Consider the following 18,610-nt stretch of genomic DNA (forward strand, 5'->3'; position numbering starts at 1 on the left):
TGCAGCGATGCCCAACCACTTATTTCTCAAGATGAGTACATGCAAGGATCATCGCAGCACGTCTCCGATGATGACGAAACGCAGGTGCCAACTGCTGCGGCGTTCAGCATTGTGGAGACCGACAAGGAGGGCAGGGGTGAAGACTGGGTGGAAGATGATGTGGAGGACGATGAGGTCCTCGACCCCACATGGAATGAACGTCATGCAGGTGACCTGAGTAGTTTGGAGGAAGAGGCGGTGGTCGCACAGAGCCACCAGCACAGCAGAAGAGGGAGCAGGGTGCAGAAGCGGAGCGGCCGTGCCCTAGACACTACGCCCGCTACTGCCCAACGCAGCAAGGGAACGAGCGCACCAAAGTCAGCTCAAAGGAGTTCTCTAGCGTGGAAGTTCTTTAGAAAATGTGCTGATGACAGGACACGAGTGGTTTGCACCCTGTGCAATCAGAGCTTGAAGCGAGGCATAAACCTTCTCAACCTGAGCACAACCTGCATGATCAGGCATCTAAGTGCAAAGCACGAGCTGCAGTGGAGTACACACCTTCAAAACCAAGAAACGTCTCTGGCTCATCCTGCTTCCTCTTCTGCTGCAGTCTCGGCCGCTCCAGCCACATCTGTAGTGATACCGGCACCTGCCACCCCGCAAACAGACGATCTGTCAGCAACACCACCACCTGGGTCACCAACAACCATCTCCACAATGTCCCGTGGAAGCGTTCAGCTTTCCATCTCCCAAACACTTGAGAGGAAGAGGAAGTACCCCCCTACCCACCCGCGATCCCTGGCCCTGAATGCCAGCATTTCAAAATTATTGGCCTTTGAAATGCTGTCATTCCGTCTGGTGGAGACGCACAGTTTTAAAAACCTTATGTCGGTGGCTGTCCCACAGTACGTCGTGCCCAGCCGCCACTACTTTTCCAGGCAAGCCATCCCTTCCCTGCACAACCAAGTGGGGGAAAATATCAGGTGTGCACTGCGCAACGCCATCTGTGCCAAGGTCCACCTAACTACGGATACGTGGACCAGTAAGCACGGTCAGGGGCGTTATATCTCCCTAACGGCACACTGGGTAAATGCAGTGGCGGATGGGCCTGAGGCGGATAGCAATTTGGCGCATGTCCTTCCACCACCGAGGATTGCAGGGCGCTTCAGTTTGCCTCCTGTTCCTAACTCCTCCTACTCCGCTTCCTCATCCTCTACCGCCTCCTCATCCGGACAGCGTAACACCTTCACCACCAACTTCAGCACGGCCAGGGGTAAACGACAGCAGGCAGTTTTACAACTTGCCTGTTTGGGGGACAAACCACACACCGCGCAGGAGTTGTGGAGGAGCATGGAACAGCAGACAAATGAGTGGTTGCTGCCAGCGAGCCTCAAGCCCGGCCTGGTGGTGTGCGATAACGGGCGAAATCTCATAGCAGCTCTGGGCCTAGCCGGTTTGACGCACATCCCTTGCCTGGCGCATGTGCTGAATTTGGTGGTGCAGAGGTTCCTTAAAAACTACCCCGATATGTCAGAGCTGCTGCAGAAAGTGCGGGCCGTTTGTGCGCACTTTCGGCGTTCTCACCCTGCTGCTGCTCGCCTGGCAGCGCTGCAGCGTAACTTCGGCCTTCCCGCTCACCGCCTCATATGTGACGTGCCCACAAGGTGGAACTCCACCTTGCACATGCTGGAAAGACTGTGCGAGCAGCAGCAGGCCATAGTGGAGTTTCAGCTGCAGCACGCACGCGTGAGTCGCTCTGCGGAACAGCACCACTTCACCACCAATAACTGGGCCTCCATGCGAGACCTGTGTGCCTTGTTGCGCTGTTTTGAGTACTCCACCAACATGGCCAGTGGCAATGACGCCGTTCTCAGCTTAACTATCCCACTTCTATGCCTCCTTGAAAAAACAATTCGGGCGATGATGGAAGAGGATGTGGCACAGGATGAGGAGGAGGAGGAGGATGAAGAGGTAACATTTCCAAGGCTTTCAGGGCAGTCATTCGCAAGGGGCTCCGAGGGTGGGTTCCTGCACACGCAAACGCCAGGGACGCAATTGTCCAGCAGGGGCACAGTTCTGGAGGATGAGGAGGATGAGGAGGAGGAGGAGCTGGAGGAGGAGATGGAACCATGTTCACAGCAGGGTGGCACCCAGGCCAGCTCATGGCCATCACTGGTGCGTGGCTGGGGGGATACAGAGGACACGGACGATACACCTCCCACAGAGGACAGCCTTTCGTCGCCTCTGGGCAGCCTGGCACACATGAGCGATTACATGCTGCAGTGTCTCCACAACGACCGCCGAGTTGCCCACATTCTAACTTGTGCTGATTACTGGGTGGCCACGCTGCTGGATCCCCGTTACAAGGACAACGTACCGTCCTTAATTCACTCACTGGAGCGCGATCGCAAGATGCGCGAGTACAAGCGCACGCTGGTAGACGCCATGCTGCTGGCATTCCCATCTGACAGCGGGGCCACAGTGGAAGCACAAGGCAGAGGAGGAGGAGGAGGAGGTCGCCAACGCAACCAGGGCACCGCCAGCACCTCAGAAGGCAGGGTTAGCATGGCCGAAATGTGGAAAAGCTTTGTCAGCACGCCACAACAAACAGCAGCACCAGCAGCTCAGATGGAACGTCTTAGCAGGAGGCAGCATTTTACCAACATGGTGGAGCAGTATGTGTGCACACGCCTACATGTAGTGAATGACGGGTCTGCCCCCTTCAACTTCTGGGTCTCCAAATTGGGCACATGGCCTGAGCTTGCCCTTTACGCCTTGGAGGTGCTGGCGTGCCCTGCAGCCAGTGTATTATCTGAACGGGTATTTAGCACGGCTGGGGGCGTTATAACAGACAAGCGCAGCCGCCTGTCCAGAGACAATGTGGACAAGCTCACGTTCATTAAAATGAACCAGGCATGGATCCCACGGGACTTTTCCGTACCTTATGCAGAATAGCAATGGATACCGACCTTACCCACCCATTGTTCCATTTTTGCTCTTTCTCACTCTTTTGGGGTGTACCCTCATTTAAAATTTTTGAAAAGAAGCAGTGTTGGCTACCTCGTCCTCCTCCTCAGGGCCAGATTAATGTAGGGGCTATTGGAGCTGCAGCTCCAGGCCCCTACCTTTTATATAGGCCCCGGGTTGGCCATATTCACTGTTACCGCTCTTCTGTCACTTGTAAACACAGAAGTCTGGCTTCTATGCTCGCTTCCCCAGGCAGCACCCTCAGAACCTCCCCACACAGCGTGAAGGCCGGACAAGGAGGGACAGTTGGCGATGCATGGATGTGTTTATGGGCTTCAGAGACAGCATCCCATGTTGAATTAGGCATGCATGGCTGCACCCTTCCTCCTCTGGGTGCATGGCAAGGCACGGCCCTTAAGGCCCTTCAAAATCCTCAGCACCAAGCCCATGATGCTGTTAATCCGGCCCTGGTCCTCCTCCACCGCCGCTTCCACCTACACCGCCCATAGGTGTGCGCAGCCTATTGCATTAAGGTGTGCACCCCAAAGTTGAAATACACATGCATGTGTTTGCCAGCAGGGAGAGTAATGTATCGGGGCCATGTACCTGTAGGCAAGGAGAAATAGAGCAGAGCAGGTCCCAGGGAGATCTTTCCCATCTCCTCACTGGCAATGCTATGTGCCCTAGGTGATTAGGGTGTGCCCAGGCACACCCAGCACACCCTGTGCGCACGCCTATGTCACCGCCACATCCACCACCACCTCAACCTCCCTCCTACTCCATATGGGCCTCGTCCTTCAGAGATGAAGAAGAACATTGTTTTATTTTTCTGTTTTTTTTTGTTGTTTTAAGTTATTTCCCTATCCACATTTGTTTGCAGAGCACTTGCCATGCTCTTAATTACGTTTTGCTGCCATTTGCAGCACTCTAGCCCTTTCCTTTGGTGTTTTAGAGCCATTTTAGTGCCTTAAAGTTCGGGTCCCCATTGACTTCAATGGGGTTCGGTGTCCGGGAAAAGTTCGGTAAAAGTCCGGGACACGGACCCGGACTTTTTTTTAAAGTTCGGCCGAACCCGTCGAACACGGACATCTAGGTGTCCGCTCAACCCTAGTCATAAATGATCAAATGTTTGGCAAAACATTATTGGTCAGAATCTGATCTACTGTAAAATTGCCACTTTTAGTAGTGGAACAGGCAAGCATAAACCTAAAACACCAAAAGCGCTTGAGATAGTTGACCATGTAATACTGCTAATATACCATTGAATCTTAATGCACCCAGGAAGTCATATGAAATAGATTTATATCCAGGAAGCATATATCCATGAAAACCACAAGGAAAGTTAATTTAAAACACACAGTAAAAACCTACACTTTAGAAAAAATGCTGCTTTCAGGTATCTATGGAAATTCACATAAACAAGCACTAGCTAAAGCGACTGAAGCAGCAAAGATTGAGAAAGATCTCATACCAGCCAGATCCATCCACAGCACTATTCGGTCACATCCTGGGAACCCAATGGCTGTCATGCAATCTGGCTGGTATGAGAACTTTCTCCATCTTTGCTGCTTCAGTCACTTTACCTGGTACCTGTTTATGGTAATTTCTATAGATACCTACAGGCAGTATTTTTCTAAAGCGTGTATTTTTACTGTGTTTTAACCACTTCAATACAGGGCATTTTTACCCCCATCCTGCCCAAGCCAATTTTTAGCTTTCGGCACTGTTTTGTACGGTCTAGCCCTCTATGTATATAGTATTCATCTATATTGACTTTCACAGTTCTATAGTGTTCTATTTGTACCATTCCTTTTTTTTAACATTAACACAAAATAGAAGGAGACATCAGACCATGCATGACATGCTAATTAATATAATTATTTAAAAAAATTATATTTTTGCAGATATTGCTATTATATTTCATTTAGCCTAGGCTCACACTAGTGCTGCTGCATTTTTGTAGTGCGTTTTTGATGCATTTTCATGCTTTATGTATTTTTTTGCAGGAGGAAAAGACTTGTTGTTAAGTCACAAAACCCTGCCAAAAATGCACCAAAATTGCATGTACACGTTTTCTTCATGTGCTTTTCATGTGCTCACATTAAAATATATTGGGCACCTGCACCTTTTCAAAATTTGCATTGCACTATTTTTTAGTGATGTGAATAGGCATGGGTACCATAGATAATCATTTGATTCATTGTCGTGGATTAAAAGAAAGCAGACACAGAAGAAATTGCACTAGTGGGAATCTTACATACATATTATCTTTTGGTTGTGACGTCTACAGAAATCTAATTATATAAAACGTTACATAGACAACATACATAATATACTTGTGCTGAATTAAGGTTTCTCTGCATAAAATGGTAAATCTACTAATAGATAAGTTGGTCCACAAAGATTGCTATACAGTTGTTCATCTACTTATCTGTACTCACTTGTATAAGTGGGTGTAATCTTGGCTTCTCCTTGCACATCAGGCCCAGTGACTGCTATTATTAGGACATTGTATTGCATTCCTGGAGTCAGTCCTCGTATGGAAATGGACTGTGAGTTTGTCGTATTCAGGAATATACCTTCAGGCACCTCTATTTTATAGTAGCTGTAATTACCGTCTGGTGGAAACCAACTCAGGTCAACAGATTCAGTAGTTACATTGGTAATTAGGACATTTCTCACCATACCAGGTTCTAGATTTAAAAAAAGTAATAAATGCATTTGAGAAATTAAATTTGAACTTTAAAACATCAAAATAAATATATATAGAAAAAGGCTATGAAGATTTTTGTTTTACCTATTTTAAAAAATGTTGTCATTTTAGTAAATATATAACTGCTATCAGTGACTTGGAATCAGATTCAGAATCCCAAGGTATCATCTGTATAAATGCTGACCTGACTGAAAATGCGGAAATAACAGAGGAACTTGGAATCATTAATTTGTCAAATCATAAACTTTCTGAACCAGAAATAACAGTCCTCTCCAAAGGCCTCACGTTCTGCCCAACCACCAAATTGGATAATTTACAGGTATTGTCAGATATGGAGGAATTCTTCAGGAGACTAAGGCTCAAAGAATATTTTCACAGAAATGAAAGTTATCCTAGGACAACAGAAAGTGACAAAAAGAAAAAGAACAGCAACTTCACACCTCCACAAGGACGCAACCCCAAACTGGACACCTATATTGACAGCTTTAGACTGCGAGTTACATCCCTGATATCCACCCAGCAAAAGAAAATACAACCTTTCACCACTGGAGCGAAGAGCTATACACGATTTGCGCAATAATCAGGCCATCATTATCAAACCAGCAGATAAAGGCGGAGCAGTCGTTGTGATGGATACAAACAAATATATACAAGAAGGCCAGATGCAGCTGGCCAATACTACTTACTATAAAAAACTGGATTATGGTTCCCCAATTCGCCAAATATTACCAGGCGGCTCAGTTGGCACAGCTGCCCAAATGGCACGCCACCCAGGAAATCCCCCTTTGGGTGTCCCTTGAAGCGGTGGAATGTGATCCCCTTTCAGTAGCTAATCTGTTGTGGCTGACACCCTCGGACCGTCGATCGCTAACTAACCCGATCTTGTGCCATTCCCTTCATCTCTGGAACACACTGAAATTCAAATACAAACTCCAGTCACCCCATAACCCTCTATTGTCATTTTTACATAACCCTTCTTTTCCCCCAGCTTGGGACTCTCCATCTTCGTTCCACAGATGGGCTTCTGCTGGCCTCGTTAGGGCACACTCCTTAATCTTGTTTAATGCCTTCAAGACTTTCCAAACACTAAAAGAAGCACATAGGCTCCCAAGCTCTGAAATCTTCCACTATCTACAGATTAAACACTTCCTAACTCCGTGCATTCGCACCGACACTTCCTTGCCCACCCTGACCTCTTTCGAACACATTTGCCTTCACAACCCACATACACGTGGCCTGATCTCCATGCTTTATTCCAGACTCTCAGACCCCCCGAGTCGAACTCCCCCCCCCGTACACGGCTAAATGGGAACATGATTTGGGGCTTACACTTGACCCCGCAGACTGGTCACAAATTTGGCAGACGACGAAGGCTGCCTCGCAGAATGTAGTGGCATCCAAGACGAACTACAAGGTTCTAATGCGCTGGTACCTTGTGCCAGCGCGCATTGCTAAGTTCTTGCCCACGTACCCCTCCGTATGCTTCCGAGGTTGCTCAGCTGTTGGCACGCACATGCACATCTGGTGGACTTGCCCTACAGTTCAAAAGTTTTGGCAAGCGGTCTTTCGTATCCTCTCCACCCTCATGGAAGTACCCATCTCCCCGGATCCCTCACTGGCCCTATTGAACCTGAAACCAGACAATGTTTCTAAATTTCGACATAAGTTATTCCTGCAGGTCACCACAGCGGCCAAACAAACCATAGCGAAAGCGTGGAAGACGTCCCATTTGCCTTTACCAGAACTCAAGCATAGAGTCACCAAAGCGATGATCCATGCAAAAATAGAAGCGATCTTAACTGACAAGGTTGAGAAGTTTGATAAACTTTGGCACCCCTGGGTGACCCATTATCTGCCCCCCAACTTTGACGAAGCCTTGTTGCTTCCTTAATCGGCTTCCAAGCTATGCATGAGCTCACACCGCTTATTTCTGGTTTCCCCCCCCCGGCGACCTGCCTTTCACCCCCCCCCACCCCTCCCTCTCTCTCTCTCTCTCCCACCCCTCTCCCACCCTCCTCTTTCCTTCCCAGCCCTGTTCCCCCCCCCTCCCCCCCTCTCTTTTTCATTACTGCTATCAGTTGACCCCTTATCTTTTCCCTTTTTTTTTTCTCTCTCATTTTCTTTTTTGACAACGTATTTTTCTGGATCAACTACTATTGTTCAACCACTGGTCATGTAGTAACGGAGAGCTATGTTTCCCCCTGTTTACTAATCGTAACCTCATGTTCCAGCTGTCTTGGGTCCCTGCCCGGGACGGCCCTATTTGTCCCATGCTTCCCTCCTCCGGGATCTGATTACCCTCTTGCAGTTGCCTCATCACTCGGTGAGTGCTTGTTGGCCGCGCCTCTCCTCCTGGGCACAGCTTGTTCCCATTATGGGGTGCCTGGGGGACGGGTTCCTTCTACCTTTCTCCATCCCCAGATCCCCCATTGGTTCATTGCCTTTGTTGTCACCTACTGAGGTTTTCCTGAGGTTACAACTGTTAGTTACTTTATTGTTTGCTCTCTATACCCTATGGGTTATTAGTTGTATCTCTGCAATTCTCCAGTGCAAGTTAAACGTTGTACTACATTTGTTAACTCCAATAAAAACTTTGAAACAGAAAACTGGATTATGATCCAACCCAGGATTTTACTAAGCAATTAAAAGGTCTCATTAAAACTACACCAACCCACCTACATTCAGAACTTATCAATGCTATTCCGGATAATCCAGAAATTGGGGACTTCTACATGCTGCCCAAGATTCACAAGCCAGGAAATCCAGGCAGACCCATCATAACAGGTATGAATACACTTACCGAACATATCTCAGGCCTTGTAGAAAATATTTTAAAACCATTAGTCATGAATACTGTGAGTTTCCTTCAAGACACTACTGACTTTCTTAACAAGCTTAACAATATCCAACAATTACCACCAAATACACTTCTAGTCACTATGGATGTAGAATCGCTGCATAGTAACATCCCTCACAAGGATGGATTGGCTGCATGTCACAGATTCTTATCATCCTCACCAAACCACAAATACAGTGCTGAGGATGTTACACAGCTCATCGAATTCATTCTTACCCACAACTACTTCACTTTCAATAACGACATCCATCTCCAGTGTATGGGTACTGCTATGGGAAGTAAAATGGCACCCCAGTATGTTAACTTATTTACGGATGATCTGGAGGACAAATTCCTGAATAGCATACAACATAAGCCATACAGATATTATCGCTATATTGATGATATTTTCATCATATGGACAGAAGGTGAGGAAAATCTCAAACAATTTTTTTCATTGATCAACACCTTTCACCCATCTATCAAACTTAAAATGGATTATTCTAGCAGGCATGCTAACTTCCTAGACACCACAGTATACATAAGAGATGACAAGCTTCATACTTCGATATACAGGAAACCGACTGACCGATGCAGCTATCTTCACAGTTCCAGTTTTCACCCCCAACACACTAAACGGGCCATCATACACAGCCAGGCCATCAGATACCACGTAATCTGTTGCGACCCAAAAGACAGAGATAAACATCTCAGAACACTAGCAAACTCCTTCCGTGAGAAAGGTTACAAAGACAAAACCATCAACACCAGCATAAACACAGCCTTGAAAACCCAAAGGGAAAATCTTCTCCAATACAAAGAGAAAAAAACAAATAACCGTGTGCCTCTAGTCACCACATAAAATCCAGGGCTAGAAGGGATAAGAAAGATAATCAAAGATTTACAACCCATCATAGCAGAAGATGAAACTCTGAAAGGAATATTCCAACAACCTCCAATACTGGCTTTCAGACAACCACCCAACCTCAGACATAAACTAATCAGCAGAAAACTTCATTCTGATTATGAAGTCGCAAATAATGGGAGCAAACCCTGCCATAAAAAACGCTGCAAACTGTGCAACCAGATCAATCTGTCTAAAAGTGTCACACACACAAATGGGACCTTTAATATTATGGGATCATACAACTGCACCTCCAGTAATGTTGTGTACCTCATCCAATGCAAAAGATGTAGCAAAGGATCTTATGTAGGCGAAACAGGACAGAAGTTGCAAGCGAGGATGAATTTGCACAGACATACCATCAAGGAACATAAAGAAGACAGTTTCTGTACACCTGTGGGACATCATTTTTCACAACCGGACCACGCTATAGAAGACCTCAATGTTTTAGTTCTTAAAGGGAATTTCAGAACCATGCAGGAAAGGAAAACTTTTGAACTAAGAATGATACTTCTTTTTGACACAAAAAATAACGGCTTAAACTTAGATATGGGTTTCCTTTCTCATTATCCTACAGTTTTACGACCCCCTCCTTGACTATCCCCCCCCCACCTTCCCCTGTCTTCAACTCTCCCTCTATCTTATCTCACTAATCAAGCTAGTTTTATTACCATGCCAGTTAAACTTATGTTTGTTTGGTTTTTTCCTTTTTTTTTTTTTTTTCCTTTGGCTCAGAGATTTTGTGTTTCTTTACCATGCTGCTAACATTTTGTGGATCAGTACTGCTTGGATCTTGATGAAGGGGACATACCCCGAAAGCTTGTCCTGAAAAATTGTATGTTAGTCCAAATAAAAAAAGTATCACGGACAGTACTCAATTGTCTCTGTAGTAAATATATAGTAAGATATGGTCAACCACAAATTCTTTCAAAGTACAGTAGGATTTGAACTTAAGAATGTCAAATTTCTCACAATACTTTTAAGTGAAAGTTTATAACAAAAAAAAAAACAATATTGGTGAACAGGCAGGACATACATTTCATCTGCATTAAGCCTTGCTCACATGGACATACTACAGCATACTCCAATGCGAGGGCTTTACCTACTTGCACAGGGAATCCTGTCAGGGATGTAGGTATTCCCAAGCTGAATGTCCCATTCGCAGTTAACCTTAGCACCCTCCATCCACAACACACCTTTGCCCTCCTCGTCAATATCTCACCTTTACACCCCTCTAACCACAGCTTACACCCCCAGTCCATAACTCCCCTCTGCACCCCATTCTCATTTTCTCTGCCCGCCATCTGCAGCCCCATCTAAAGCATACCCCAATCCACAGCTCTTACCTCTGCCACCCGCCATGTTTCACTTCTGCACCCCCAGCACCCCACAGCTCTCACATATGCACAATCTGCTCCACAGCTCTCAATTTACACAACCTTCATTCTGCAGCTCTCACCTCTTCACAAATCTCCCTCTTGCCCAGTTGTCCTTGCTGCACAAATCCCCCCCCCAGCCCCCTCTCTGCTTACCCCCCCCCAGCTCCCCTTTCTGCTAAAATCCCCCCCAGTTCCCCTCTATGCATAATCTGCATAACCCCCCCCCCCACCACCACCACACACTTTCCCAGTTCTCCACTCTCCAAATTGCCCCCCAGCTCTCCTCTCTGCTAACCCTTCTCCCCCAGCTCTCCTCTCTGCACAATTTACCCCTCCCCCACCTCCCCTCTCTGTTAAAATCCCCCCCAGCTCTCCTCTCTGCTAAAATTTCTCCCCAGCTCTCTTTATTGCACACATTCCCCCCAATCCCCCCCCCCCGCCACCACCACCACCACTTTCCCAGTTCACCTCTGTACAGATTCCCCAAAACCCTACTTTCACAGTTCTCTATGCACAAATCTGCTCTCCCAAAGACTCTTCTCCTCCCCTTTTCACAACTTCCTTACCTCTTCAGGAAAGCCGCTGTATATGGTATGAGTGGGCTCATTTCTTTAAAACTTGGCACAGTACATTGTGACAATCAGAGAGCTCCGCCCATCAGAGCTGTCGGCTTTGTGCTATAATGTCTGAGAAGCGATGGCAGACGGGAGTGCAAGCTGCCTCCTGAATCACCACAAGCAGCTGCAGTGCTGGGACTCGACTCACCAGGGCTCACTAGTACAGAGAAGCTGGTAGAGGAAGTGAGTTGTGCAAAAAACTTCCTCTACCGGCTAATGTGTTACATGACAGGTTGGAGAGGAGAGGGCTGCCAGAGGTGCCAAAATGGAGTTCTGGAATATACCAGCAGAAAAAAAACCCTGGGTAAGCCTATAATAAGGCTTACCTATAGGTACTGTAAAAATCTCCCAAACGTGCATCATATGCAATGAATACTAGCACATTATAACTTAGCCTTGCAGGTTTAAAAAAAAAAAAAAAAAACAGCTGGTAGAGTTTACTACCGATTTAAGATTGTCTGTAAATGAAATAAGGCAATAAACGAATTTAAAACTAAAAATGAAATATATTGCAACTATATCTAGTCCTTAGATGAGCTGGCTGGCAGTGGCTGCAGGCTGCATTCATCTTCATTGTTCAGGCTAAGAACCTTTTCAGCTAGTACAGATAATACCTGCTGATCATGCTAGAAATGCAGTGTCCTTGTCATTTCCTGTTAGTGTAAAATAATATACAAACAACCCTATCTTTTTTATGTTAATTACTAATCTTATCAATCCACCATGTAATAGAGATAATGGCGTTATAGTCCAGGGACATGATATATGTTACCACCTGGATTACCAGGTGAAAATAAATTAATAAAGCCTGAAACAAGAAAACAAATGCAGCCACTACATGAAGGGAATGGTAAACCTTCGCCACTAATGCAGCCAGCTCATCGAAGGACTAGAAAGCTGCAATATATTTTATTTTAATTTTTGTTTTAAATCCGCTTATTGCCAGAATCGCTTTGTAACGATTGGTCCACTTTAAAGTTATTGGTGTTGTAATTACATATAAGAGACTGTTAAGCCGATACTTATGCACTAAACATAAAATTACAGATTTCAGAAATCTAAAATGTAGTTTGTTCATTTTTCCAGAAAAACTTTAACTTCCTTTTTGTATTTTACCTCAGTATCTAAATATTAACTCACTTGTGTATGTACCGGTACTTAGAGAAACATTTTCTCATTGTACAGTAATTGCACAATAATTTTTGTTTGGTATAAGAATTAGGATGAAATATATATATATATGTTTAACCTCAGTCCCCATCCCCCAATCCAAACATTACAGTAGAATAATGTGGGGGAAAAACATTAATACATATATATTCATCCTGGCTGCTCCTTTTGTTGATGTGCCCCCATAGCAAGCTGCTTACTATGGAGACACACTTGCAGACTCACTCCAAAGCCCCACTGCCTGCTTCCATAGACACAGACAGCATGACTCAGCCCCACCCCCAATCTCTTGTCACAGGGTTTGACACAGCCACTGAGACCAGGAAGTGAGAGGAGAGAGCAACTACAGATAGGCAGAGTGCTGAATCGCTTTGTAGTGATTGGTCCACTTTCAAGGTATTGGTGTTGTAATTACATATGAGAAACTGTTCAGCCAATGCTTATGCACTAAACATAAAATTACAGATTTCATAAACCAGAAGCTGAAATGTAGTTTGTTGATTTTGCCAGCATAAATGTAGCTTTTTTTGAATTTTACGTAACTATCTAAATATTAACTCACTTGTGTATGTAGATAAAGAAACATCTTCCCCTTGTACAGTAATTTCACCAACACGAGCAGAGACTAGGAAGGTGTAATAATTTCCAGGTGTCAGGCCTTCTATTGTGTCAGAGGTTGTAGTCATAGTCCTATTGAAGGTTGGATTGCCCAGGATCTGAATGAAATAAGAACTGACATTTCCATCTGGTTTCTGCCAGCTCAGAGATATAGAAGTGGTGGTGATATTCTCTGCTGTCAGGTTCTTTACAATTCCAGGTTCTAGAAAGAGGACATACATTACTTTTTCATCTAATTTATGTTTTTCATGATCCTTTAATAAAATAGCTAGCAAGAACAACTTCTATTCTGACATGTTTCTCTCTACACACAGTGCTTTCTCAAAGAAGATTTGACTGTAGAGTGTGCAGCCTGATCTTGCCTGGAGCGGCATGAAAAATGTATGACATATAGAGATTAGGATATGTGATAGCTTGAGCATTAAAGGTTGGGTAGCTTTTTAAGGTTTCCAGTTAGGGTTCTGATTTGGCATTAGGTGAATGTTTAGAGTTTGGGGTAATGTTTAGGATTGTAAAGTGGAATTTTACTCTCTCAATCAACATTAAAGTACGGTATAACTAAAAGCAAAACCTTTTTTTTTTTTATGACAAAGTGGAGAAGGATTAGGACACCTGTCAGGTTTTTATTGCTGTCTTTGTCCCCACCAGGGAAATTTATGTCTTGTTTACCATTATCTTTAAAAGAGAAAGTAAAAGAAAACACCACATTATGGTTTGTCCTCAGAAGAGTAATAACTGGGAAATCTTCCAATGGGGACACTAGTCCTGATGTCTTGGGGGGCCCCAAGGGATTTCCTCTAATTTAATATTTTGGCTATGGGACAGGAAGTGAAGGAAAATCTCCCCCCAAAAAGTCTAGTTCTATCTTCATATCTTTGTAATCCCTATTCTGCTAGCCTTATTCTGCTAGCCTTAGTAAATAGGTAAGAAGATATATATGATAATTACTCATTTTAAACATTTTTTTTATTTTACATGTCTTCAGTTTCCAGACCAAAATTATGTCATACATCCCAGGAGTCTTTATGCACATTTTTCCCTTCATCTGGATGAGGGGTTTTCTCAGCTAAGCACTATGCCTGCTTGCTTCATTCAGCCACTGTGAGTATGAACCAACAGTAGTGCTTAAATGCACTGTAGGGACAGGGCCCAGCTGGGACTTTTTTAATGCAGTGGCTGTGTGACTGCAGGCAGGATATATCCTTAGCTTAGAGCAAATATATTGCTATGTGGATTTCACTGGGGGTGGAGAAGAGAAGTTTTAAAGGAGAACTTCACTAATATTGAAGTAATTTTAAGAAGTGTGTCTAACAGTATAGCTTGCAAATATTTCAGCATATGTATTAACCAAAACAGTAATATTGATTACAAGTATCTTGGTGGATTTTGTGGTACAAAATTATCATTATTATTAGTATACAGGATTTATATAGCTCCAACAGTTTGTGCAGTGCTTCACAACATAAAGGCAGACAGCGCAGTTACAATTCAATTCAATACAAGAAGAATCAGAGGACCCTGTTCTTTAGAGTTTACAATCTAAAAGGGAGGGTCTAATGATACAAAGGCAATAACTAAGGGGGGAGGGGGGTTAGCTGATGGAGATAGTGTAAACAGAGGTATTAGGTGGAGGCAGAATAGGCTTCTGTGAAGAGAAGGGTTTTCAGGGATCTCTTAAAAGTAGGAGATAGCTGGACATAGTAGGAAATAACGAGTTCCATAGGATGGGAGAGGCTCGGGAAAAGTCATGGAGATGACCATGGAAGGAAGCGACAAGAGAGCTAGAGAGCATGAAGTCTAAGGAGGAACAAGAAAATGATTTGGTTGGTACTTTGAGATGATATTAGTGATGTAATTGGGGGGCGAGTGGTGGATGGCTTTGTAAGTTATTGTCGGTATTTTCAATTTGATTTGTTGGGTCAGTGGCAGCCAATGAAGGGATCAGCAGGCACTCAACGGTTAGTTACATAGTTACATAGTTAGTGAGGTTGAAAAAAAGACATCCGTCCATACAGTTCAACCTATGATGTGTGTGTGTGTTTGCTGTTAACCGTACATTGTATACCCCTGTATGTTGTGGTCTTTAAGGTGCCCATCTAATAGTTTTTTGAAGCTATCAATGCTCCCCGCTGATACGACTGCTTGTGGAAGAGAATTCCACATCCTTACCGCTCTTACAGTGAAGAACCCCTTACGCACTTTAAGGTTAAACCGCTTTTCCTCTAGTTTTAGTGAGTGGCCACGTGTCTTATTGTATCTCCTTTCTCTGAATAGTTTGTTCCTTATGCTAGGGTCACCAGTACAGTATTTGTACATTGATATCATATCCCCCCTCAATCGTCTCTTCTCCAGAGAGAATAAGTTCAGTGCTTGTAGTCTTTCCTCATAGCTGATGTCCTCCATTCCCCTAATTATTTTTGTTGCCCTTCTCTGGACTCTTTCCAGTTCCAGCACATCCTTCCTGAGGACCGGTGCCCAGAACTGGACAGCATACTCCAGATGTGGCCGGACCAGAGTCTTGTAGAGCGGGAGAATAATCTCTTTATTTCTGGAGTGAATCCCCTTTTTTATGCATCCCAGTATTCTGTTGGCTTTGCTTGCAGCGGCTTGGCATTGCATGCCACTGCCAAGCCTGTTGTCTACCAGTACCCCCAGGTCCTTTTCCATCTTAGACTCACCCAGAGGTTCCCCCCCTAGTGAGTAGCTTGCTTTCTGGTTTCTGGCCCCCAAGTGCATTACTTTACATTTTTCAACATTAAACCTCATCTGCCATGTAGTTGCCCACCCCATTATTTTGTTCAGGTCCGCTTGTAAGGTTTCCACATCCTGCATAGAAGATATTGGAATGCCTAGTTTAGTATCATCTGAAAATACTGAGATTGTACTAGATATCCCTTCCTCTAGATCATTTATGAATAAATTAAATAGGATTGGTCCCAGGACAGAACCCTGGGGGACCCCACTTTCCACACCCGCCCAATCCGAGTACTCCCCATTAATCACCACCCTTTGCACTCTCCCCTGGAGCCAGTTCTCTATCCAGGTACTCACCTTATGGTCCATACCTACCTTCCTTAGTTTGTACAGTAAGCGTTTGTGGGGAACGGTGTCAAAGGCCTTTGCAAAGTCCAGATACACCACATCCACAGGCTTTCCTTTATCTAGGTGGCAGCTCACTTCATCATAGAAGGTTAATAGATTGGTTTGGCAAGAACGATTTTTCATGAATCCATGCTGATTACTACTAATAATACCATTTTCATTACTAAAGTCTTGTATGTGGTCCCTTAACATCCCCTCCAAAATCTTGCAGACTACAGATGTTAGGCTGACCGGCCTATAGTTACCCGGGATATATCTCGGCCCCTTTTTAAATATTGGTACCACGTTGGCTTTTTTCCAATCAGCTGGCAGTGGCACCATACCCGTCTTTAAACTATCCTTAAAGATCATGAATAATGGTCTGGCAATCACCTGGCTGAGCTCTTTAAAAACCCTCGGGTGCAAGCCATCCGGTCCCGGTGATTTATTTATGTTAAGTTTCTCTAGTTTAGTTCTAAGTCTATCTTCTGTTAGTCATGGCGGCACTTCCTGAGGTGTGTTGTTTAGTTTGGCCTTACAAGCTGGGTTCGTGTAGCCCCCCGATTCTTTTGTGAAGACTGAAGAGAAGAAATTATTTGACACTTCCGCCTTTTCTCTGTCCTCAGTGGCCATATTTCCTTTGTCATCTTTTATGGGACCAATGTGTTCTGGCCTTGCTTTCTTACTGTTTATATACTTAAAAAAATGTGTGGGGTTCTTTTTACTCTCCTTCGCTATATGTCTCTCGTGTTCTATTTTAGCCGCCCTGATTTCGCCTTTACATTTCTTATTGCACTCTTTGTAATGCTTAAATGCTGCCAATGACCCCTCAGTCTTCTATTTTTTGAAGGCCTTTTCTTTAGCACTAATATGCATTTTTATGTTGGAGTTTAGCCACCCAGGGTTTAGTTTTGCTCTTTTAAATTTATTTCCCTTTGGAATGCACTGGCCAATCCCCTTGTTAAGTATGCTCTTGAAGCACTCCCATTTTTCCTCCGTGTTCTTTGTTCCCAGGGTTCTATCCCATTTGATGTTTTCTAGCAGCGAGCGCAGTTTTGGGAAATTGGCTCTTTTGAAATTCAGTGTCCTTATATTACCCTTGTGTTTCCTATTACTGTAATTAATACTGAAACTTATTGACCTATGGTCACTGTTTCCTAAGTTGCCCCGTATTTCTATATCCGTGAGCAGGTCTGTATTGTTGGTAATCAGTAGGTCAAGTACCGCATTGTTTCTTGTCGGTGCAATCACCATCTGACCCATGAAATTGTCCTGCAAAACATTTAGGAACTACCGAGCCTTGGCTGAGTGTGCGGTTCCTTCTGCCCAGTCTATATCTGGATAATTAAAGTCCCCCATTATAATGACATTTCCCATCCTTGCTGCCAATCCTATCTGTAAAATGAGGTCCGCCTCCCCCTCCTCCCTCTGGTTGGGGGGCCTATAGCATATGCCCAATATTACCTTCCCCAGCGTGCCTTCCCTTTGAAGCTCTACCCATAGGGATTCTGCCTCGTCCATAGCTCCATTATTAATATCATCCCTCATATTTATCTGTATACTGTTCTTAATATACAGACATACCCCTCCCCCTTTTTTACCTTCTCTATCTCTGCGATAAAGGGAATACCCCTGAATGGTCGCCATCCAGTCATGAGAGCTGTCAAACCAAGTCTCTGTTATCCCCACAAAATCTAAGTCCTCCTCAAACATCAGTAGCTCCAGCTCTCCCATCTTGTTGGCCAGACTTCTGGCATTGGTATACAAACCTCTTAATTTATATTTATTATATTATTATAAAGCCCCTCTAACTTTTCGGCCATCCTCTCACCCAGTACGGCTGCACCCTCCCCATTTAGGTGCAATCCGTCCCTACCAAAGAGCCGGTGGCTGACTGAGAAGTCGGCCCAGTTCTCCAGGAACCCGAAACCCTCCTTACTACACCAGCTCCTCAGCCACTTGTTAACTTCCCTAGTCTCCCGCTGGCTCTCTGGTGTGGCTCGAGGTACAGGTAGTATTTCTGAAAATACTACCTTGGAGGTCCTACTCCTCAACTTCGCTCCTAAGTCCCTGAAATCGTTTAGGACTCTCCATCTTCCTCTGCCTATGTCATTGGTACCCACGTGTACCATGACAGCTGGGTCTTCCCCAGCCCCACCCAATAATCTGTCCACCCGATCCGCGATGTGCCGAACCCGAGCGCCCGGCAAACAACAGACTGTTCGGCGCACACGGTCTTTGTGACAGATTACACTGTCTGTCCTTCTAATAATTGAGTCCCCTACCACCAGCACCTGTCTTTCCTTACCCTTTCTCCAGGCCTCACTGGAGGAGTTCTTCCCCTGG

The 18,610-nt window shown here is 44.8% G+C and overlaps 1 protein-coding gene across 1 annotated transcript in view; it reads right to left on the reverse strand.

The window, feature by feature from the left end:
• Positions 1–18,610, reverse strand: part of LOC309550515 (titin-like) — a gene marked incomplete at its 5' end in the record, with an annotated part of 297,613 nt that overhangs the window by 151,094 nt on the left and 127,909 nt on the right. The window contains 2 exons of the mRNA XM_082250877.1: positions 5,388–5,639; positions 13,128–13,385. Of these exons, the coding sequence (XP_082107003.1) occupies positions 5,388–5,639; positions 13,128–13,385 (510 nt within the window). The remainder of the gene's footprint in view (positions 1–5,387; positions 5,640–13,127; positions 13,386–18,610) is intronic.

This window comes from Pelophylax lessonae, assembly GCF_965119305.1.
Source record: "Pelophylax lessonae genome assembly, chromosome: 3".
Lineage (NCBI taxonomy): Eukaryota > Metazoa > Chordata > Amphibia > Anura > Ranidae > Pelophylax > Pelophylax lessonae.